The 25,335-nt window shown below is 41.3% G+C and overlaps 1 protein-coding gene across 4 annotated transcripts in view; it reads left to right on the top strand.

The window, feature by feature from the left end:
• LOC122564486 (FYVE and coiled-coil domain-containing protein 1) overlaps window positions 1-25,335 on the top strand; it is a 186,524-nt gene that overhangs the window by 58,474 nt on the left and 102,715 nt on the right. For all 4 annotated transcript variants that reach the window (XR_006315928.2, XR_006315927.2, XM_087978526.1 and 1 more), the window contains 2 exons: window positions 9,817-10,028; window positions 16,708-16,855. Coding sequence is in view for 2 of the 4 variants with exons in the window: in XM_087978526.1 (XP_087834652.1) it covers window positions 9,817-10,028; window positions 16,708-16,855 (360 nt within the window). In the remaining 2 variants the exon portion in view is untranslated. The remainder of the gene's footprint in view (window positions 1-9,816; window positions 10,029-16,707; window positions 16,856-25,335) is intronic.

The following is a 25,335-nucleotide window of genomic DNA, read 5'->3' as shown; positions in this document are numbered from 1 at the left end:
AGCAAGCAAGTTCATTACTGATGTCCTGTAACTCACATTAATAACTCCTGTTACAACTGAAGCAAAAGAAAACTCCACATCAAAGTACATATCTAGTGATGTGTGTCTTGGTGCTACCCACAGTGTAAAGCCTTTTCCAAAATGGTTAAATTTACAAGATTCACATCTGTACAAACCACATTACTGATACTCATGTCAGATTTTGATATAATTGACACCACATTAGTGCAACCCAGATTAAAATTGAAATTTAACAAGCTACAATAAATGATACCACATCCTTGACTGAGGAGAAAAAAAATCAGAATTCTAATTTACTATTCAGATTCATCTCCTTTTTTTACGGATTCTACAGAATGGCACGCAAACACAATTTAAATGTTCCAAAGATTCTTTGGAAAGCTAACAAAACGTGTGAAGTAAGTACATGTGTACGGTGGCAGGTGATTGTGACGGGAATGTGATGGAATGTTTGGCAGGTATGGGTGGAATCTAAGTGAGCAACGGCGAGTGCGGCAGCTAGGAAGGGCAGCAAATGGTTGATGGTGTAGTGAAGCAAGTGATTGAGGGGTGCAGGTAGAGATGTAAGATGGCCATGCGGCTGAGGAGTAAAGTGGCAGGTAAGTGGATAGGGTGGCAGATGGATCAAAGAGACAGTAGGATTGTAGGATGGTGGGTAGAATGTTTGGCAGCTGGGTGAGGGATAGGGATGAACAAGGGGATTGCCAGAGTCTTGGAGAGAGGAGTTGTGAGTGGTGGGGAAAGAGTCAGAAGGCTGCGGATTGTCAGTTGTCCAGTGATGTATGCTTTTTTTAATGTACTCCTTCATGGGGTGAGGGCATTATTGACTAGGCTAGCATTTTTTACCCATCCCTAATTAAATGTCAACCACATTTCTGCGGAGGTGTGGAGTCGCATGTAGGCCAGACCAGGTAAGGATGACCGTTTTCTTCCCTAATGAACCAGATGGGTTTTTCTGACAATCGACAACATGGTCTTCATTAGATTCTTAATTCCAGATTTTTATTGAATTCCATTTCCACCACTTTTGTGACAGGATTTGAACATGGGTCCCAGAACATTAACTGGGTCTCTGGATTAACAATCGAGAGTGTGGCGCCGGAAAAGCACAGCAGGTCAGGCAGCATCGAAGGAGGGGCTGAGGGATAAATGGGAGAGGGGCAGGGCTGGGGGGAAGATAGCTGGAAATATGATAATTGGATAAAAGTTAGAGGGGAAGGTGATAGGGTGGAGCGGATTGGTGGGAAGGACAATGGACAGTTCAAGAGGGCGGTGCCGAGTTGGAGGCTTGGGACTGGGATAAGGTGGATGGAAGGGAAATGAGGAAACTGCTGAAATCCACTTGGATTTCGGATGTAAGTTGAATCAGTAGCTGAAATTGGCTTGTTGCAAAGATGTTACTACAGTTGTTATGGGGGATTTCAACATGCAGGTAGACAGTGAGAATCAGGATGGTATTGGACCTCAAGAAAGAGACTTTGTGAAGTGCCTCCGAGATGGATTCTTAGAACAGCTGGTGCTGGAGCCTAGCAGGGAGAAGGCAATTCTGGATCTGGTATTGTGCAACGAACCAGAATTGATCAGGGACCTCGAAGTGAAGAAGCCATTGGGAAGTAGTGACCATAATACAATAAGCTTCAATCTGCAATTTGAGAGGGAGAGGGTACAATCGGAAGTGACAATATTTCTGGTGAATAAAGGGAACTATGGAGCTATGAGGGAGGAGCTGGCCAAAGTTCAATGGTGCAATACCTTAGCAGGGATGACAGTGGAGGAACATTGGCGGATATTTCTGTGTATAATGCAGAAGATGCAGGATTAGTTCATTCCAAAAAGGAAGAAAGATCCTAGGAGGAGGCATGGGTGGCTGTGGCTGACGAGGGAAGTTAAGAAATATATAAAGTTAAAAGAGAAAAAGTATAACATAGCAAAGATAAGTGAGAAAACGGAGGACTGGGAAGCTTTTAAAGAACAGCAGAGGATTACTAAGAAGGAAATAAGCAGAGAAAAAAATGAGGTATGAAGGTAAACTGGCCAAAAATATAAAGGAGGATAGTAAAAGCTTTTTTAGGTATGTGAAAGGCAAAAAAATGGTTAAGACTAAAATTGGGCCCTTGAAGACAGAAACAGGGGAATATATTACAGGGAACAAAGAAATGGCAGAAGAATTGAATTGGTACTTCAGATCTGTGTTCACTGGGGAAGACACAAGCAATCTCCCTGAGGTAACAGTGGCTCAAGGACCTGAACTTAAGCGAATTTATATTTGCCAGGAATTGGTGTTGGAGAGACTGTTAGGTCTGAAGGTTGATATGTCCCCGGGGCCTGATGGTCTACATCCCAGGGTACTGAAGGAGGTGGCTCGAGAAATCGTGGATGCGTTGATGATTATTTTCCAGAGTTCGATAGATTCGGGATCAGTTCCTATGGATTGGAGGGTGGCTAATGTTGTGCCACATTTTAAAAAAGGTGGGAGAGAGAAAGCAAGAAATTATAGACCAGGTAGTCTGACCTCAGTGGTGGGAAAGATGCTGAAGTCTATTATAAAGGATGAAATTACGACACATCTGGATAGTAGTAACAGGATAGGTCAGAGTCAGTATGGATTTATGAAGGGGAAATCATGTTTGACTAATCTTCTGGAATTTTTTGAGGATGTAACTCTGAAGATGGACGAGGGAGATCCAGTAGATGTAGTGTACCTGGACTTTCAGAAAGCTTTTGATAAAGTCCCACATAGGAGGTTAGTGAGCAAAATTAGGGTGCATGGTATTGGGGGCAAAATACTAACTTGGATTGAAAGTTGGTTGGCTGATAGAAAACAAAGCGTAGTGATAAACGGCTCCATTTCGAATGGCAGGCAGTGACCAGTGGGGTACCGCAGGGATCAGTGCTGGGACCGCAGCTTTTTACAATATATGTTAATGATATAGAAGATGGTATCAGCAATAACATTAGCAAATTTGCTGATGATACTAAGCTGGGTGGCAGGGTGAAATGTGATGAGGAAGTTAGGAGATTACAGGGTGACCTGGCCAAGTTAGGCGAGTGGTCAGATGCATGGCAGATGCAGTTTAATGTGGATAAGTATGGTTATCCACTTTGGTGGCAAGAACAGGAAGGCAGATTACTACCTAAATGGAATCAATTTAGGTAAAGGGGTAGTACAAAGAGATCTGGGTGTTCTTGTACACCAGTCAATGAAAGTAAGCATGCAGGTACAGCAGGTAGTGAAGAAGGCTAATAGCATGCTGGCCTTCATAACAAGAGGAATTGAGTATAGAAGCAAAGAGGTGCTTCTGCAGCTGTACAGGGCCCTGGTGAGACCACACCTGGAGTACTGTGTGCAGTTCTGGTCTCCAAATTTGAGGAAAGACATTCTGACTATTGAGGAAGTGCAGCGTAGGTTCACGAGGTCAAGTCCTGGAATCTCGGGACTACCTTACGTTGAAAGACTGGAGCGACTGGGCTTGTATACCCTTGAGTTTAGAAGACTGAGAGGAGATCTGATTGAGACATATAAGATTATTAAAGGATTGGACACTCTGGAGGCAGGAAACATGTTTCCGCTGATGGGTGAGTGCCGAACCAGAGGACACAGCTTAAAAATATGGGGTAGACCATTTAGGACAGAGATGAGGAGAAACTTCTTCACCTAGAGAGTGGTGGCTGATTGGAATGCTCTGCCCCAGAGGGCAGTGGAGGCCCAGTCTCTGGATTCATTTAAGAAGGAGTTGGATAGTGCTCTCAAGGATAGTGTAATCAAGGGTTATGGAGATAAGGCAGGAACAGGATACTGATTAAGGATGATCAGCCATGATCATATTGAATGGTGGTGCAGGCTCGAAGGGCAGAATGGCCTATTCCTGCACCTATTGTCTATTGTCTATTGATGCCGTATTGTTGCAGAGTCCCAAGGCATTCTTCCTCCGGGCATCGGATGGTTAGGGTTTGGCGGTGGAGGAGGCCCAGGACCTGCATGTCCTTGGTGGAGTTGGGAGGGTGAGCTAAAGGGTTCGGCCACGGGGCGGTGGGGTTGGTTGGTGCGGGTGTCTCCAGAGATTTCTCTGAAACAATCTGCAAATTGGCATTCTGCCTCCCCGATTTAGAGAAGATCACATTAGGTGCGACGGATACAGTAGATGAAGTGTGTGGAGGTACAGATAAATTTCTGTCAGATGTGGAAGGTTCCTTTTGGAGCCTTGGACAGAAGTAAGGGGGGGAGGGGCACTTCTTGCGTTGGCAGGGGAAGGTGCTGGGAGTTGGACGTGGACTGGTGGAGGGGTGTGGATCTGACAAGGGAGTCACTGAGAGAATGGCCTTTCCGAAACCAGATAGGTGTGGGGTGAGAAATTATATCCCTAGTAGTGTGGTCTGTTTGTCGGTAGTGGAAGTGGCGGAGGATGATGTGATGTAGGCGGAGCGTGATGGGGTGTAAGGTGGGGATCAGGGGGGTTCTATCCTTGTTGCAATTAGAGGGGTGGGGTTCAAGGGAGGAGGTGCAGAAAGTGGAAGAGATGCGCTGGAGGGCGTCATCGAACACTTGGGAGGGGTAATTGCGGTCTTTGAAGAAGGAGGCCATCTGGGATTTTCTGTGGTGGAATTGCTCCTCCTGGGAGCAGATTCGGTGGAGGTGGAGGGATTGGGAATAGAGGATGGCAGTTTTACGGGGGGCAGGGAGGGAGGAGTTGTAGTTCTGGTAGCTGTGGGAGTCAATGGGTTTGTAATAGATGTCTGTGGTTAGTCAGTTGTTGGAGTTGGAGATGGAGAGCCCAGAAAGGGGAGGGAGATGTCCGAGATGATCCAGGTGAATTTGAGGTCAGGGTGGAAGGTATTGGTGAATTTGATGAATTGTTCAACCTCCTCGTGGGAGCATGAGGTAGCACCGATACAGTCATCAATATAGCGGAGGAAAAGGTGGGGAATGGCACTGGTGTAGCTGCAGACGATGGACTGTTCCACATACCCGATGACGAGGCACGCACAGCTGGGGCCCATGTGGGTGCCCATGGCTACCCCTTTGGCTTGGAGAAAGTGGGAAGATTGGAAGGAGAAGTTGTTGAGGGTGAGGTCCAGTTCAGCCAGACGAATGAGATTGTCAGTGGAAGGGTGCTGGTTGGGTTAGCTTGACAGGAAGAAATAGAAGGCTTGGAGGCCTTTGTTGTGGCAGATAGATGTATACAGAGGCTGGATGTCCGTAGTGAAGATAAGGCATTGGGGGCCGGGGAAGCAAAAGTGTTGGAGGAGGTGAAGGGTAGTGTCCCGAATGTAGGTGGGGAGTTTCTGGACGAAGGGGGAACAGGACGGTGTCAAAATATGCACAGCTGAGTTCAGTGGGCAGAGACAATGGATCAACTGGGCAGTCAGGTTTGTGGATTTGGGGAGGAGGTAGAATTGGGTGGTGAGGAGTTCCCAGATAATGAGGTTGGAGGCTGTGGATTGGTGATCCCCATTGGTGATGAGGTTGTGGATGGTCTGGGAGATGATGGTTTGATGATGGGAGGTGATGTTGTGCTCGAGGGGCAGTAGGAGGAGGTGCTGCAAGTTGCTGCCTGGCTTCAGCGGTGTAGAGCCGCCGCCCCCCCCCCCAACTCCCACGTGCATCTACCTATCACATTCTCAGCTACCTTCCCGTCAGCCTCACCCCCCTCATTTATTTCTCAGCTCCTCTGGTCCACAAGCCTCATTCCTGATGAAGAGCTAATGTCCAAAACGTTGATTCTCCTATTCCTTGGATGCAGCTTGACCTGCTGTGCTTTTCCAGCACCACACTCTCGACTCTGATCTCCAGCATCTGCAGTCCTCACTTTCTCTGGATTAACAGTCCAGCAATAATAGCACTAGGTGGTTACCTCCCCTAAAGTGTAGTGGGGTGGTCAGTGGTTATTCAGGGAACTGTAGTTGTTTTTACAGTCACCCAGGAGCAGATTTTAATCCTCTTAGTGTTTCCTGGCACCTTCATTATGCACATGAGTAAGTTGGAGCCTTCCAAAGTCTCCGAATCTGACTCAGTGACCCAGCTGATTGTTAATTGTACATTTGTAGATGATAGTACAGGTAGTTCTTCTATAACGCAATGGTTGCGTTCTTGTGAAATCCTGCATTATAGAAAAATCATGCTTTAGAAGCAGCACCTAAAGTGTTGGCGATATAATCGTGTGACAGCCAACACATGTTTGAAAAGTTTACACTTTAGAAACAGTGTCCCCAATTCAGCAATTGCTACAGTGAATGTGCAATAATGAAACACACGTTATAGTCCAACAACCTGTACATTGTTTAGATGGGAACAATAATTATAAAGAGACAAAACTGGGGAATCATAGGAGGCATGACGTATCAGAAAAGATCATTTGTAGTGCTTTTGTATCCGAGTAGTAACAGAACTTTTATTGGTTAAATTACAAGGAAAAATTATATAACCTGTATGAATTCCCATGGCTTCAGAATGACGCTGGGTAATCTAATTGAGGTACTATCTTAAATTATTAAACTGTCTGATGTCACAGATCTGGGAGCATAATCTGAAAATCACAGATCAGCCATTGGGGAACAAAACCACATAGAACTGGTTCACATGAAAGATCATAGAGTCAAGGAGGCTGCTCAGAGGGATGAAATTGCTAAGTCCACTGAAACTTTCAAGACTGAAATTGTTAAGATTTTGTTGGGTAAGACTATCAAAGGATACAAGAACAAAGCAGGCCATTTGTCCCATTGAGTCTGCTCTGGCATTCAATGAGATTGTGTTTCATAATTCTCAACTCTACTTTCTAGCTTATCCCTATAACCCTTGATCCCTTTAATGCTTAGAAATTTGTTGACCTCGGCCTTGAAAGTTGTTAACGATTCAGCCTCAACTGCCCTCTGCAGTAAAGAATTCCACAGATTTACATCCCGCTGAGAGAAACCCTTATCGCTGAGTCTATGCTTTCTGGTCCTTTAACAACCTCTCTGCATCCACCTTGTCAAACCCCTGAAAAATCTTACAAGTTCAAAGGGGTCTCCTCTCATTCATTCAAATTTCAGTGAGTTTGAGTCCAATCTACACCCTTTCCTGATAAGAAAAATCTTCAACCCGCAATTAGCCCAGTAAGCCTTCTGTGGACTGCCTCCAATGTCAGCAAATCTTAGATAACAAGACCAAAACTGTTTATAGTCCTCCAAATACAGTTTGACTAATGCCTTGTAGTTTTCGCCAGATCGCCCTATTTTTAGACTCTATTCCCTGAAATAAAAGCCAACATTCTATTTGCTTTCCCAATTAACTCACTGAATGTGGGTGCTAGCTTTTTGTGATGCCCATGTGAACACACCAGATCCTACTCAGCTGCAAATTTCAGCAGTGTTGCGTCATTTAAATAGTATTCAGCTCATCCACATATCCCTCTCTCTCTTTACTATTTCCCCCGCCACTGTTTCCTTGTCAAAGTACATCCCTGCCTTCCTAACAGTCATGATGTGGAGACGCCGGTGTTGGTCTGGGGTGGACAAAGTTAAAAATCACACAACCCAGGTTATAGTCCAGCACTGCTCCTTCATCAGGTAGCTACCGCAGTGCTCCAAAAGCCAGTGTTTCCAAATAAACCTGTTGGACTATGACCTGGTGTTGTGTGATTTTTTTAACCAGATATTTAACAGTGGGACACACATGAAGCTTAGATCTGAAACTGTTTCTTGAGAGTTCACTGCGAGCTGTGGACTGGTGAACAGATGGTGTGAAATGTGTGTGAGCGGACACCACATCAGCTGCCAGATGACATGCAGTAGTGAAGTACAGGCAAGAACAGACACATGTATAAAATCTGCCTGATGACAGGAACCAGAAGAGTAGACAAAAAGAACAAAAGAATTGCAGATGCTAGAAATCAGAAACAAAAAGAGAAATTGCTGGCAAGGCTCAGCATGTCTGGCAGCATCTGTGGAGAGAAAACAGAGTAACGTTTTGGGTCCAGTTCTAAAGAAGGGTTACTTGTGATAAATATCAAAATAAGGACAATAAAACAATAATCACTTGATCCAGATAAAAAGGAGTCAAACAATATCTGATTGGCAAGGACGAGTTGGATGGAAGGATCTATTTCCTTGCTGTACAACTCAATGATTCTCTAATTCTTTTTAATTTCACATATATTGTAATCTAGGAGGTCAGTTAGCTCAGTTGCCTGGACAGCTAGTTTGTGATGCAGTGAGGCCAACGGCATAGGTTCATTTCCAGTGCAGGCTGAGGTCACAATGAAGGTCCTACATTCTTGACCTCATCCTTCACCTGAGGTGTGGTGACCCTTAGGTTAAACCACCACCAGTTATGTCTATCTAATGAGAGAATAATCCTCCTGGACTATGGTGACTTTATTATTATAGTAATTTGGATAAAAATACTGCTTATCTCAGTTGTACCTTGAAGCTATAGTCAGTTTTCTTTTCAAGTAGGTGCACGGAATAAGTAGGGACCTCTTTTAGAAGCAACTTCCAATTCTTCCAGTTTTCCTTGGATTTCCTATCAACCTGCTGTCACCTTCTTTAAAAACAAGTGCAGCTACTTACTACCCTTCTCCATCGTTACCTCATTCTTGAGTTCAACTTGATGCATTTATTTCTAAAGGTGGAATCTTCCCAGCCCTTGAATGGTATGGGCCACTGTGAAAGATTTTGGGAAAAACAGGTGAGGCATCCAGTGAGGACCTTCCTGACATTGAGATTAAAGAAGTTCTATTCTCCAAGCAGGTGTGGGACGCAGGATTCTCACACATGAGTGGAGAGAGGTCTGTTTGTATGGGTTGTTACTCGATCTGACCCTCATTAGTATCAAATGTCACCTCCTTAATATGTGGTATTCTGTACTCCAACCTCCCCTCCCCCCACCCTGCCCAGGAGAAACGAGACACCAAGAATTCCCAATGTGAAAGAGCAGGTCACTGGTAGCTCCAGCTCACCACATGCTTGTTCAGACCTCCATATTGGACACCTGGTCTTGTGTTGCACAGTCCACATTCAGTGATCTTAGCATTCAACACACACCAGCCTTGCTGCATCCACATAACACATCGCTAATATGCTTACAGCACACCTTTTCATTTCACTGCTGCAGTTTGGGGTGCACCACCACTTTCATTATAGTGTTGCTGCCAGGGTATTTGACACACAGGGACATGCACCCACCTCCTAGTTTGAACTGGGCCATATGTCAGCGATGCTCACTTGTTCTCTAAACACCTGCTGACTTTGTGCCCACTTCGGTGCTTGCAGCATCCTTGCCTTGTGCTTTGCTGCCTCAGCTAAAGCTTAAAGACTCACCTTGACTTGCCTTTCAGTGCAGATATAAAGCCAGACTGCTTGCCATGGTTGTCAGTAGTCATCGTTCAAGAGGATTGACTTGTTCCCGTACACCACCATGATGCGTCTGAATTGTATCATGTGCCAGCCACATATGCACCAAACACATGCATTGTGCTTTAAACAAACAGCCATGTCTGAAAGCCAAACGGGAGTAATCCCTAGTTAAGTCCAGACAGACACCTTTTCAAGCTTGGCACAGTATGTCAAGGGCAGCCTCTGATATTTGTCTAAAGCAATAGGCACAGTGAGTGTTCCCATTCTTGCTTTGAATACCTTTTTCTTATTATTATAAATAAAAGCCTTTTGTCCTTCACGGATTCTTATTGTGCAAAAATATTTCATGTACATAGGTAGGAAATTGTAAATTAGCAAAAAGATGTGATAAATTTAATCTCCTCCCTGAATTGAAATTTGTTTTCACCTGGAAAATAACCATCCTGTTCTGTTTTATTTCAGACTCTGTGGACGTATCTTCTGCTACTACTGCAGCAATAATTTTGTAATGACAAAGCACAGCGGTAAAAGAGAGAGATGCTGCAGAGCCTGCTACACAGAACATAGTGCTGTGGTTCAAAGACTGAATGATCCTGGATCTTCCAGTACTCCAAACAGCCCTGATGAATCTCCCTCACGTTCAGCTTCAGAAGGACCAACTAGCAGAAACACAGGTGATGATTACTCAGATGCTTGGAAGCAAATTATTCCTATCATCATGGTACAAGTTACAGTGTAGGCATTAATTACCAAAACCATTCAGATGCACAATAATTCCACAACTAATTATTAATGTAATAGGTACTAATTACAGAGTAAGTTCTTGGTTCTGTAGTACATGATTGAATTACACACACAAACCTAACTCCATTGATTTGAGCATATAATCTAGGTCAAACGGGATCTTGTGATGCACTGATAGTGTCCCTACCAGAAAGCCTGTATTCAACTCTCACCTTCCTTAAAGGTGTACAATAGCACTGCTGAATACAGTCACACAGCATAGAAGCAGACATTATGGTCCAACTCGTCAGTGTCGACCAGTTTTCCCGAATTAAATTCGTCCCACTTGCCTGCGCTTGGCCCAAGTCCTCTAAAACTTTCCTATTCGTGTACCTGTCCAAATGTCTTTTAAATAATGTAATTGTACCTACATCTACGACTTCCTCTGGCAGGTTATTACACATACAAGCCACCCTCTGTTTGCAACATTTGCCCCATAGATTCTTTTTAAATCTTTCTCCTCTCAGCTCTATAGGTTGATTAAACTAATTATAATCGAGGATGACATTCCAGTACTGAGGGAGTGCATCACTATCGTGGATGCAGTCTTTCAAATAAGAAGTCCGCTGGTTGTAAAAGATCTTATAGTAAGGTTACAAAACAATTATCTTACTGTTCTAGCCAACATTTGTACCTCAAGCAGAACAATGCAAAATCGAAACTGTTGAAGGAAGTCAGCGGCATTTGTGGAGAGAGAAACAGTGTTAAAGTTTCAAGTCTGATATGATTTCTTCATACAATTTTATTTAAAAATCTTGAAACAGTAACTGTTCCCCCTCACAGACCTGTTATGATTCTTCAGCATTTTCTGTTTCAGACCTGCACCATCTGCAGTATTTTGGTTTTATTTCACTCAATGATAGCTCAAATGAAAGGGTTAAATCATAGGAATGGGTTACATAAGCAAGGCTTGATGCCCCTCAAATATAGGAGAGATGTTGAGAGATGATCTACTTGAGCTGTATAAGATGTTTTGAGTATGTAGCAAGCAACAATTTCTTCTGATGGGAAGGTCCAAAACAAGGGACGTATCCTTAAAATTGTTTATCGCGATGTCAGGAAGCATTCTTTCTTGTAAGGGGTAGTGAAAATCTGGAACTCCCTCCACAAAGCACCATTATGACGAGCCAGTTGAAAATTTTACAACTGAGTTTAATTGATGTACAATAACCATTAAAGTCCAAGTGTGGCTGCTAAATGTTACTGCTGTTTGTAGAACCTTGCAAAGAGCATCAGGTGTCTTATCGAGATTATATGCATTGCTCAGCTAAACCACAGCATCCAAACACTAGACACAAGTCCAATGCATAAATTTAAAAAAAATCAACTATACTGCATTCCCTCAGCATTGCATTTCCCTCAACACTGAAATGTGCTGAAGTACCTTTGGAGAGGAGCTGGGGGAAGCAGAATCAGCTTCCTTATTTATCATAACCTTCCTTGAAGAATAGGTGATGGTAGCATCAGGGTTTGCAGGCTGGTTATAGCCTGACAGGATTCACAGTGATCTCTCCTCCCATGCCTAAACACTTGCCAAGAGGGTGGTTAGATCTGGACAGCATTTGGAATTTTTATTATTTATTTGATGGATGTGGGCGACGCTGGCAGCATTTAATGTCCATCCCCAATTGTACAGAGGGCAGTTCAGAGTCAACCACTTTGCTATAGGTTTGGATTTACATTTAGGCCAATTTTCATTCTGGGAACTGGGTTGGGTGAACATGAGGAGAAAGTGTGAGAAACAGGAAAGAAGTAGGCAAGGTTGAGTGTGAGGAAGGTGAAAGTAAAAGTTTAAGTAAAAGACAGAATGGTATGGGGTGGGTCCCCAATTTATGAATGTCCGACTTGCAAATGTTGGTACTTGATGAATGGGACACCATACAGGATGTATGAATATGAATTTTAAAAATCCGACATTTCCTCATTCTTAAGAATAGCTGTTCACAAACCAGGGACTGTATGTACTACCAAACCTCTATAAACAATTAAGTGTGGGAATGGAGTTGGGTGAGTCATGAAATTGCAAGAAACAAGGAAAGTGTTTTATGAAACAGTGTTGAAATAAGAGACTTCAAGTAGGTTGAGAGAGAAGTGAGAAAGATGGAGGTGAGATGGTTATGTGAAAGCGGAGGAGGTCTCAGAGGGAAAGGGAACTGGTTGACAGGAGGGAGGAAGGTTGAGAGTGCAATTTGCTCATTTTTTTAAAAAAATCTATGTAATTAGTTGTTTGGTTGTATGGAACTTGAGCATTACTCAAAAAAGACTCATTTTGTTGAAACATTTTAATCTTGCACTCATCGGAACAATTCACAAGAAATATCAATGTAAAAGAAAAATAACGTTTTATACTAAATGATAAGAGAGTACTGATTATTTGGCAAGAGAACTTTGGTTTGTAGAGGTATTGCCATGGAGAATGTGCAGGGCATATGCAAAGAATTACTCGGATAACTCATTTAGGATTGTCAGTTGGGTGCAGTGTGGTGAACTTGCATCTACTGGGAATTGCATATTAATATTCAGGCCTATGCACTTAGCAGTCAGAAAGAATGTATGTATATTGTGCCTTTTTCATTGCAACAAAATGTGTGAAAATCATTCTCTGGATCAATTCTCAGGGTAATGCCTTGACCAGTCAGTCATCCTGCCTGATTTGAAATTTTAAAAAAGCTTTGCAGTTAACCATCATCATCACAAACTGATGCATTCTCCTTGGCAACACTTTTGCCAATCAGAGTCCAGTTGCCAACCAGTGAGAATCCACTTGCCAACCAATCAGCACTCTCCTCTCATATACTATGAATATTTCTCATTTGCACTTATATTTCCTACAGATTGCCCTGATACAAGATGAAAGGTGTTGAGAAAATGTCTTTTCCAGCAGCGCTCAATTTCTGTTTTGCTCAACAATGACATGTTCCCAACTTAGACCATTTAACCTTTAGCACACAACTTATCTAACTTGCTGAGCTCAACACGTCTAATATTAAAAAAAACTCGCAACTGCACACACTTCCTCTGTCAACTTTGTTCACTGTAAATTGTTATGACTACACTTACTGTGGTTCTTGCCTAGTTAGTAAACTTAATTAAAAAATGGACTGGCGCAGAATATCAGTTTTTATCTCTCCGATCCTCAATCTGTACTGCAGATTTGCAATACTGCAGTTTACAATGTTCTAACCCACAGGCCAACTGCATTGCTTTCGAAAATAATTTGCACATTTTCTTTAACTTTAGATGACATAAAACTGAAGCATTGCATCAAAATAAACATGGAATCTATGTTTTGAAAATAGAAATTGAATTATGTCTTTGTATCCTGATCTGGATATCTACTGACTGCTCATTCTGCTTTTGTCTCAAGATGCTGTTTACCATGAATTCCTTTATACAATGTCTGTGTCTCTGATTAATGACATATACGTTTCAAAAAGTTGTGCCATAACCCATATTGTCATTACCGTTCCTTGTGAAATCCCTTTTTCTGCAAGTGGATCTGTGCGATCTGGAACATCTACTTGGATGTACCCCTCAGCCAATTCCAAATCTCATTATTAAATTCTAGTAACTTGTGTGCAAGTATCCATGTCATTTTCAGCACAACTTGCAGACTTAGCAATCGTGGGGTGTTCTAAAACTTAAATTTCCTCTTCAGAGCCTTTAACATTTCTGAAAACTAAGAAGGAACTAAGATTTCTCATCCCCTGCATGGGTTAGGTGTAGATAGATTGAAATACTGCATGTCACTTATTTAAGATATAATACACTGTCCCATTTGTGTACTGCCTGTTTCACCAATACCCAACTTAGGTATTTTATGCATACTGGCATTTTTGTAATTGCAAGTATACACTTATGGCTAATTCATATTTCCTCCAACACCGGGAAATATTTTGAGATAAAATTAAGTGTACATGTAAAGTAACGGGTGTTAACCCTTTATTCTCAGACTGTTTACTAATTTTGGAATGATGACACATGCCCCCAGTTGAACATGGTTGCATGATCTCTCCCTCTTCCTAATATTTCCCGGTCCCCATGGTTCTACTGGATGCTAGGATCACTATCCAATTGACAGGAGCCTTGGACTGTTCAGAAGTAAAAGTTGTTACTACCTTCTCCAATGATACCAATTCCTGCAATTCTCTGTCTTCATTGCTGACAGAGCTTGAATTAGCTGCTGAGCTCCTGTTGTGACATTTGTGAGATTTTGTCAATTATTGTTTAGGAACTATCCACACCATAGTATTATGATAAACAATATTGTATTACTGTCATGTGGAAGGCTCCCAGCAAGAATTTGGAAAGTAAGAATGCAACAAATAACTCCAGGATTTTAGACATTGGAATCCCAATTTTTAATGATTAGAGGGTGAAGGCCTGTATTAAAAGAATCAGTGATAATTATGACGTATAGGGCAATTCTGTGTTCCAGGAGTGAGATGGCGAAAGTCTGAGATGTGGAATCACACTTTTGCTCTTCTTGGCTATAGGAGGAAGACAAAAACCATTTGCCCTGAATCTGCTTTCTGTAATAGTCACTTAATAGGTCAATCGTAATAGTTGCTCACTCAACAGAATTAAAAATTGCAGCCAGTGGCTGATGTTATCTGCAAACTCAGAGCTGCATACTTAAAGATGGATTGTGCTAAATTTAGGCAGGTATCCTTTTTACATTATTCAGAAAGGCAGGCAAAATAAGATAAAGGAGAATTTGGGTTGTGGCAAAGCAAAACTTTATGGGAAGGAGAGAGGATGGAGTCAACAACTATGGTCTATGTTGAACAAGAAAAGGTCTTACTTTCAAAAACTAGGCAGTAAGTTAAAAAGCTGGATTTAGTGGGTGTTAATTTTCAGATTACTACCAAAGATATTTTCTAATTGTAACAAGGCTAAAGAGATCACAAAATGAATGTGTACTTAAAAGACTGTTGTTTGAAAGAGGGATGCCATTCTGTTGGTCAGTGACATCAATAAAGACAGAAGGAGCTGTATTAATGGATTGAGCTGCACCTGAACTGGAGTGGGACAAATATCCTAGCAGAAAGGATAAGTGGGACTATGGAAAGAACTTTAAGCTACAATGAAACCTGTAACATGAGAAGCCCCTTTACCCAGCATCTACAGCAGCAGAGAAACCCTTGAAATCCATGTACAATCAACCTCAGAAATCAGGGGAGGTTAGTCAACATGTGTGGAGAGAGAAAGAGGTAACTTGTTACTTGTTGGACTGGAGGCCTGTAACCAGTGGTCTCCTGCAAGGATTGGTGCTGGGTCTTTGTCATTTTATATAAGTTATTTGGATGTGAATATAGGAGGTACGGTTAGTAAGTTTGCAGATGACATCAAAATTGGTGGTGTGATGGACAGCAAGGAAAGTTACCTCAGAGTAGAACAGGATCTTAATCACACGGGCAAATGGAACGAAGAGTGGCAGATGGAGTTTAATTTAGATAAATGTGAGGTGCTCCATTTTCATAAGGCAAATCAGGGCAGAACTTAAACACTTAACAGTAAGGTCCTGGGGAGTGTTGCTAAACAAAGAAATCTTGGGGTGCAGGTTCATACATGAATGGAGCCTGATGCTCACTTTAGGTTTAGACTTTGGGGTCGCTTTATCAGTCTGTTGTACTTCCCATCAGCCTTCCTGCCCTCTAAGATAGCTTACTTTTTCAGAGAGGGTCTATTCAACTGCTCCCTGATCATTGCCATCCACTGCTTGAGACCCGAGCACAATAGTTTGAGCTCCTCTGCTCCCTGCCCTCTCTCACCACTGATACCTGCTACTGGAGCTTCTGTTAAGTTATCCAGGACAAGTTATGCCTGACTGTAATCTCAGGAATGATCTGCAGACCATGGTGGTGTGCAATTTTGATTCACCAGAATGATATTAGGGAAGTGTTGATTTAAGAGGACAGAGTGTGTTGACAAGATTTGTATTCCCCGGAATCTGTAAGATAAAGGATGATCTAATTGAGGTGTTTAAAATTCAAGAACTGTTTAATAGGATAGAGTAGGTTCAGAGAAATTGTTTCCTTTCATGCCCAGAGGTGATTACCAATGATGTTGTCAATCTTCTCAAGTACAGTACTCATGGTTTACATCTGTATTGCCAACTAGTTACCAACTTCCACTGTGAAAGGTTGTATCAATTGTTCAAGCCTATTGATGTCATCTTTGAGCAAGGTCGAGATTTTAAATTCACGCAAAAGTGTTGAAAGATGCAAATGTACGAAATCTGTGGTTTCATTGGGATTCATTATTGAAGCTGCTGTGTTTCTTTGCTTCACCTTGGTGTGACTGGCTCAGTATGCCCATTTGATGACAGTTTGCCACCTAGGTAGAAAACATCATCCATTGTTATTTTCTCCACAGGGAATGAATTGCTTAGAACTTTTCTTTTGAAGTTTATTCAAGTGAAGTCAAGTTACATGTCATTCAATGAAAGGAATAGATTTAATGGCTTAACTTAGTTTATTTTACCTCCCATTATCTCATTCTGTATGTAATGTGATTTATCTGTTTCACCTGTAAGTCAGTGGGCTATTCCAATTTTGGCTCTTTCAGAAAGTTTCACCAAACCAGACGATGCAACTTTTGACATAATTACAGATGAAGAGCTGAACGAAATTGATGATAATGATTATTCTTTGGAATTGGGGAACCAGCTTCTAGCTACCCAGTCGGAATCAACAATGCCAATCGTTCATTCTCTGTGAGTAAATGCTTTACAGAAAAGCTATGGCTTTCATGTGAAACCACAGTCTTGTGATGATATAATGTTGCCTGAGTATTTATTTTTTAAAAAACTACCATAGAAGTAAGTAAAGGATTACATTGTAATGGTAAGTAAACCTGGTTTATTATCTTAGACCTAAGAAGAAGTGTACACTAACATTATTTGCATTCGTTAATAATAATATAAACTTTCAACACCCCATCCTGGGGGGTGTCAGACTGTGTCTAGAGTATTTGTCATTTCTGTATTGCGTATTGTCTATTGTGACTGTATAGGGTGAACTGTCTTTTCCACAGCAGATTAATGCGTTGTCCTGGGACAGAATAATTTTTTCTTTCCTTCCAAGTGCTCTGTTTTCCATCTAGTCATTTCTTTTACCTTGTGCTTTTTAATCTGCTTGTCTCTCGGCATTCTGGTTTGCAGTGAGGGCAAAAAGCAATTAAACATTTCCAACCATTTAGCAGGACGTATACTCATTCGTTTGTATGAAAGGTGTAATAGGCAGGTGTAAAACTAAAATAATAGATGATTAAAAACTAGAACTTATAGATTGACAGTTCTTGCTCCATTTCCATGCCAATGATAATCCAATAAATCAGTGTCCCCTTCTCATGCTGTATAAGTACTTTTTAGCAATGTTTAAGGTGTTTTGAGTGGAAAATAATGAATTCTGAAAAGGGTAGACAGTGTAAACATGACATATAACAGATCAAGAATTTTCTTATTGTCAGAAAGCCAGGTGATAACTGTTTGGAAACTGAATTAAGTGAAAGTAAGTCAAAGACATAAAAGGATAATATTGAGTTTTTGTATCTACAGAAACAAGTGTACTAAAGTTTAGTGGTGCACAAGTAAATAGGGAATAAGTTGTTCACCGCATTACAAATTGTAAATTAATTCCAAGTAAGACATTGAATGTTTTAGCGCAGTTTCAGTGGCATCATAAGACTGACCAAAAAAATCTTTGCCAACCTTTTCACTTCATTCTAGAATCAAATTAATTAAATAATTACTTGAAACCCTGCATAAAGATAGTATTTTAAGTAGGCAGGTTGTCAGATTGGGAGCCTAAAATTCTAAATATGTGTAGGATTGCAATATCAGACTTCAAGAAATGTGATTATTTAGTACTGTACATCTGTGTTTTGGAGACAAATGTTCTATGAGTTTTAATCAAAAAAATAATTTAAATGGTTCTTGTAACTTTTTAAAATGCTCTGTTTGTGTGGTTAGTAATGGAAGGAAGATAAGATGGTGGACAAAAATAAGGAGCAACGTACTTTTTGTGGAAACATAAAATGGAGCTTGATACTGTGACACATCATCAAATCCCCATTATTAATATCTGTGACATGCAAGTTCTGAATGAAGGTGCTCTAATAAGTTTTTTTTAAAACTCCAGTGTTTTGATCGCAGTGTATTTTCAGTTCTTGGCGCAGCTGTTGTGTATTTTGAAGCTTGGATGTAGGTTTGCTTGCTGAGCTGGAAGGTTCATTTCCAGACGTTTTGTCACCCCTACTAAGTAACATCTTCAGTGGGCCTCAGGTGAAACACTGTACATGATTCCTGCTTTCTATTTATATGTTTGGGTTTCTTTGGATTGATGATGTCATTACTATGGTGATGTCATTTCCTGTTCCTTTTCTCAGGGAATGGTAGATGGGGTCTAACTTGATGTGTTTGTTGATAGAGTTCTGGTTCTAAACCTGAGCTGGAACCGGAGAAAAAGAACAGGAAATGACATCACCAACCCAAAGAAACCCAAACATATAAATAGAAAGCAGGAATCATGTACAGTGCTTCGCCTGAGGCCCACTGAAGATGTTACCTAGTAGGGTGACGAAATGTCTGGAAATGAACCTTTCAGCTCAGCGAGCAAGCCTGCATCCAGAACCTCAATCTGAGTTACAAATCTTCTCAAAACTCGCTGTTTTGAAGCCTGTTCTGTTTTTAGTTCATCACTGTCTACGCTAAGTACAGAGGTTACAAGAAGTGGGATGTGGAACCCCTGAAGAGTGTTGAAGAACACCCTTTGAATGCGCAATATCTTCTGTTCTGAAGAAGGGTCAGCCGACCCGAAATTGAGCTTTCTTTCCACAGATGCTGCCAGACGTGTTGAGTTTTTCCAGCAATTCCTATTTTTGTTGCCCATGAAGAGTGTGTTAACTCAGTTACAACTGCAGGTAACTAAGATATGGAGGGTGGTTTAGCCATTAGAAGAGCTAAGGCAAGCATGGAGACAGATGATGGAAATAAGCAGTCTTAATGACCAAACAGTTATGTGGTTGAAAGCCAGCTTGAAGTTAAATGTGACACAAGGTCTGGCACGGTCTTAGTCATTTGCCAGGGAGAGGAACAGAGTTTTTGGCTAGGGCACAGAGTTTGTAGCGGAGATCGAAGATTGTGGTTTCAGTGCGACAAATATTACATTGAAGTAAATGCTTGTGTATCTCTGACAGAGATTATTCGCATCCTTTTGAAAACTGATGCCATCCTTTAGACAGTGTCACTGAGGGTCACATGACAAATAGAAACGAGCCAAGGATAGATCCTTGAGGGCACCACAGTTATTGATGCTGCAGCCGGATAAGAAGCCATTAGGCAGTTTTCTGGATATAGTTAGGTAGATAATAATGAAATCAGACAAAAGCAGTCGTGCCCAGCTGGATGATGGTGGAGAGCCATTGAAAGAGGATTGTGTGGTCAACCATGTCTGAGAAAGGTGAGAAGGGATGATCTAGGAATGTGATTTTTGATTTTGATTTAAGCAATGAAGGATATTATCAAAAAAAAGGCAAGAAACGTGTCGAAGACATTAGATTTAGTGAAGAAAGCATTTGACCTGATTGGATATATCCAAGGTTCCTAAGTGTACTGAGGAAAGCAAGAGTGGAGGCGCTAAACTATTCTTTCAAGGTTCAACTGAGTGTGGAATGTGCCTGATGACTGCAGCAGTTCATGAGGATAGCTCGCCCCCACCTTCTCAAGCGCAACTAAAGTGATGGGAAATAAATGCTGGCCAGGCAGAAATGTCCATGTCCCATGAGTGAATAAAAAAAATCCTACTGCACCAAATCAATCTGAAGTTTCTCTCCAGTTAGATAAGAATTTGCTTTTCTACCCTTCCAACCAAAATAGTTAATCTCACACTTATCCACCTTAAATTCCAGATTTTAGCCCTTTCACTTAACTCATCCACATCCTTTTTTTAAATTTCTCATTTCTTTATTTTAACTTACTTTCCCACCTATTTTAATTATCTGCAAATTTGGCTACCGTACCTCCTGTCCCTGCATCCACATCATTTGTACAGATTGGAACTCTATTAGTTACATCTTGCCAAAAGCAAATGACCCACTTATCCTGACTCTGCATTTTATGGTTAGCCAAGCTAATAATTTATCCCCTACTCAATAATTTATCCCCAACTCCATATGATCTTACTTTGTGTATTAACATTTTGTCCAGAAATACTCTACCTACAGGATCCCATTATCCAATTTGGATCTTACATGTCCAAAGAATTCTAGTCAAGTACGATTTGCCCTTCATAAAACTGTGCTGACTATGATTGAATGCGTTTTCACTTTCCAAATGTCCTATTATTATTTCCTTAATAATAGATTCTGATAATTGGCCACTGACAGATGTTAAACTAAATGGTCTATAGTTTCCTATTCTGCCTCCCTTTTTGAATGAGGGCATTCTATTAATGTTTTTCCAAACCACTAGGACCTTTCCCAAATCCAGGGAATTTTGGAATATTGTAACCAGTGGATCCACTGTCTCTGTTCCCACTTCCTTTAAAACCCTAGGATACAGGCCATCATGTCCGAGGGATTTATCTGCCTTCATTCCCAATAGTTTGCTCAGTACATTTTTTCCCTAGTGATTCTGATTGTACTAAGTTCCCTCCTTTCTATAACCTCTGCACTACCTGTTACTATTGGGATAATGCTAGAGTCCTCTGCCATGAAAATGGAGGCAAAATATTGATTTAGTGTCCGCTTTTTCCCCCACTTAACTCCTCATTCACATCCTCCAGTGACCATCATTCATTTTAACTGCTGTATTCCCTTTTATATAGTTATTGAAGCTTTTGCTATCCATTTTTACATTTTGTACGAGTTTTCTTAATTCGTCTGGACTAGAGTCCCAGCGTGATTTCATATAGAGCCCGTCTCACCTTCCCCAGTACCGGTGCCAATGTCCCTTGAATTCAAAACACTTTCTATCTCTCAAATCTTTGATTCAAACATTTACTTGTTTCATCTTTTTGACCCTGTGGTAATTAGCTCATGGCTCTGGTAATAATTAGGAGACTGTTACCTTTTTTGTTTCTGCTTTTCAATTTAACCCTTAGCTGCTCATATTCCCTCAGCGAACCTTTTCCCTCTTCCTACCTCTGTGGACCATGACAACTGGATATTTCCCTTCCTACTCCAAGTTCCTCTGCAGCCTTGGTGAGATATCCTGAACCCTAGAACCAGGCAGGCATCACAGCCTTCGGAACTCTCTATTCTGGTCACAGAAAACAGCGGCTGTGCTCCTAACTGTACTATTCCCAATTGTGACGGCATTTCTCTTTTCTGCCCTGACCTGAATGGCTCCCTGTACCTTGGTCAGTTTACTCATCCTCCCAACAGTCCCTGCTCTTTTTTTCCCCACAGGGAGCAAGAACCTCCAACCTGTTGGACAAGATCAAGGGTTGAGGCACCTGCAGTGCTACCTGCTGGATCCCTCCACCTGCCTCACTCAGAATCACATCCTCCAATCCCTGACCACTGACCGAATTCAAAGTAGTTAATCTAAGGAATGTGAACTGCCTTTTCAAATACAGCATCCAAATAACTCCTCCCCCTCCCTGCTGTATCAAAGTGTTTGACATTCGAACTCCAGCTCATCAGCTCTGAGCTGGAGTTCCTCATGCAACTAAAACTTACCACGATGTGGTTACTATGAACCACAATGGAGTCAACCAGTGCCCACATCATGCAGGTACAACACATCACCTGACACTGCATCTCTTGTATATTTAATTCATTTTCATTATTTTAAAGAATTTCTTACAGGTCTTTAATTTTGTAATGTGTAAAATATTTCTCCCATTTACCTTTAGGACAGAATATTCTGGGCTTGGCTAAAGATTTTGGAAGGGTGGGATGGGGAACTTAACTTGGTGGGAGGCAAAAACTCAGATTCCCACAGTGAGTTAAAGTTTTGTCATCTTTCCTGACCATCTGATGTGCATTAATTAGCTTGACGTGAATACCTATTGACAGTCTAGCCTGTTGGAAATATATTCAAATGCACAGTTTTGTAACCCAAACTGGGAAGCATGTAATCTGAACTCCAATTATATGAAGCATGTACCTGGCAAGGTGGACTTCTTCCTCCAAGACGCAGGGAGTGCAAACTTCTTCCGTTACTTAGCTCCTTCATATTCAAGGCCTTTCCTTGTGCAAATGCTCAGTGTTAGGAATGAAGCCTCTCCATGTTGATCAGATCATGAGAACTGTAAGTCATATTCAGTCTTGCTTGTTATTGTTAAACACTTGCAGTGTTAACAGTGAAGCTTGTCTGAGCCAACAAGCCTACCCAAGCAAGGCTAACACCAGCAAACCGAACTGGGAAGGAGAACAAGCTGAACCCAAATGAAGCTCAACTCGCAAGACCACTTTTGTGGTTTTGTCTTTTTTTCCATGCACATCTCTGGCAAAAAGCTATTGGATGTGCCATGTTCTGTAATGTAAGGCCAGTGACATATTAGTATGTGAGTTGCTGTGTATTGTAGCTCATTTTATGTTTTAATTGTGCACCCTGGCAGATGGATGTGAGGCACTACCACTGTGGTACAGGCAACGCCCTGAGAGTGAGCTTGCTTGCTTTGCCATGCAGCAATCCTTATCCAACACCACAATTTGGAATAGCACAAAAATAAAAAGAGAGGGAGCCTTTACAGTCATAACGTGTGAAATTAGCTAATGGTATATTAGGTATAAAAACTGAGACATAATAGCGAATCTGCAATTTTAAGCTTCACAAAATAGAAGGGGATAGTAGGATAGCGACTTTTTGCCTTACATGACCAAGGAAGAACAGTTCCCACCCAGAAGATACTGTGAAGTCCTAGATGATGGAGAGTGTTTTCAGCATTAGGAGGAGTTGAGCAGTAGTGATAACAGGCTGCTTCCAGTTTTGGTGTGGAGCCAGGATCACCATTTCTACTGTTCCTGACTTAATGCAATTAAAATTTTTTCAGTGGCATTTTTAAGAACACTGTCTCCTTTAAGCAATGGTAATTAGCCATTGGACTGGGTACAGTGATTAGTCACAGTTAAATATTGATAAGGGACCTGCGACTGGTGTTAGGTATAGGAGGCTTAAAACTAGCTTCGTCTCTCAGGCACCGAATATAATTCACTGCTCTACTGGAATGATTATCGTATTGACCTTTGGTGTGGCACACTGACATTTTGTGCCAGGAAGTATTGCTGATTGGTTACATGCAGCACATTAAATTGTAGCAAAAAAAATGTTTTGTGAAAATAAATGTACATATGCCAGCAATGCATAGTATGAATGAGTGCATTATCACAGTTTTAGTGATTTTCTAACTTCATATTTTCTTCTGGAGTTGATGATTACAGGCAGACCTAGTCATAAATGATTGACCTAGTTTGTGTGCATACTACAACTAGAAAAACAGCTTCTTCGGAAGTATCATAATTTTCTGGGAAACTGAGAAAAGTGATGTTTCAAAGACAGTGATAGCGAATTGTATTGCAAATTACATAATTCCCTTTTCTATTGGAAAAATCAATTTCACTATAAGAGGAATCCAAACTTCTTGGAAACCTTACCAAGGAAGTACTGTTTCAAATGAGAAGTCCTATCCTACTAAGAATATTGCTGTGCTCTTGCTCCTTTCCTTAAATATTAACATGTATTTATCTGTTACAGTATGAGAACTTGTCTTTATATTTGGATCAGTGTAGTTTGTATTTTTGAAAAGCTGTTTGCAAATATGATTCTTGTTTACATGGTACCATAATTAAGTGGTGTCCAGTACGTTACCAATGGTACCAATTCTTTGTCAATGCATTAGCAAAATATTTGCACTCTCCTGAAGTTTTAAAAAGTGCATTCTCAGGAGGTAGGCTGGCAAGACAAGCTTTTAAGCATGCCTCTGGTTTGGGGAATGCTTTGAGGTTGAAAGAGATCATCAAATTTTAATTGTAAAATGAGTAATAGTTCTGAGAAATGGTTCAGAAAGTTTGTGGTTAAACAGCAGAAGTGCCCTTTTTCAATGTTTGCAAAAATGTTTGAAGTTTGCTTCTCCTTGTTTGAGAAAGATCCTTAAAATCCATTGAATAAGTAAGTGCCCAGCAAGTTCTTTTGGGTGGGATAATACCTTGTAGAGAACTGGCTCCTCTGATGTCCTATTCTCCTTCCCTGTTCTTCACCCTTCTCTGTTAAAATTTAAGAATAGGCAGTGGTTTGTTCAACCTCTGACTTCTTTGTTATTTGGAGCAAATAATTTCCTCTCCTTTTAGAGGCAGTTTGAGTGAAATGCAAGTGGAAAGGAAACATGAACGACGCAACAACCTGCCTTTATGTTCTCTGGTTGGGTGGGCAGAGACAGATAAGGTCCCATCTTTGCAAGCCTGACCCTGAAAGAAGTGGCTGAGAATGTTGAATTTTTATTGTGGGGTAGTGGAGCTCCCTGGGAGTAAGGGCTGGGTGACCACAGAACAAGTGTAAAGGTTACTGGATGCAGTCACTGGCTAGTCAGAAGGCATGCCTTGGTGTTCTGGAGCCTAGTTCAATTTATTTTAAAATCAATTAATAAAGAAGGCCATCACACCTTACCATCCCCCTCTTCACATTCCCCATGACCCATTCATACTGCCACTTGTCCTTTACCCTCTGATCCCTCATGTCCATCTTTCCACTCCCCATGTGCCATCATACCCCTGAAGCCCTTTTGTGCTCCCCAGTCATCCCAATGGACCTTTATAACCTCTTGTCAACTTAGCACTGACTATGCTCTCCACATATTAACCTTTGCCCTGTGCCCTACCATACCACCTCTAACATGAACCATGAGCAAGCATCTGGACATGTGCCGAATTAAAATAGAATGTAGTTGAGTCTTTTGATGACATTGCTATCTTAATAAAATAATCTCATTGATATAAATAAACAATAGATTGAAATTCCTTCAATTGCTATTAGAAAAGCAAACATTTTACTCAAAAGTTTTTTAATGCAGTACCAGGCATGAAGCTACCAAACAGGACTACTTGTATGCCAACCGGCAAATGATAGACCTAAATGATCCCACAGACAACAGCTCTGGTCTAAGCTCTGCTGCCCTGCCAATTCCAGTCATGAATGATGGTGGACAATTAAGCAACTCACTGGAGAAGGAAGCTCCACAAATATCCCCATCC

Source organism: Chiloscyllium plagiosum, unplaced genomic scaffold, assembly GCF_037043375.1.
Source record: "Chiloscyllium plagiosum isolate Xiang-an unplaced genomic scaffold, Cpla_swu_hap1 HiC_scaffold_34, whole genome shotgun sequence".
NCBI lineage: Eukaryota > Metazoa > Chordata > Chondrichthyes > Orectolobiformes > Hemiscylliidae > Chiloscyllium > Chiloscyllium plagiosum.
This window is presented reverse-complemented; position numbering and strand designations above follow the sequence as displayed.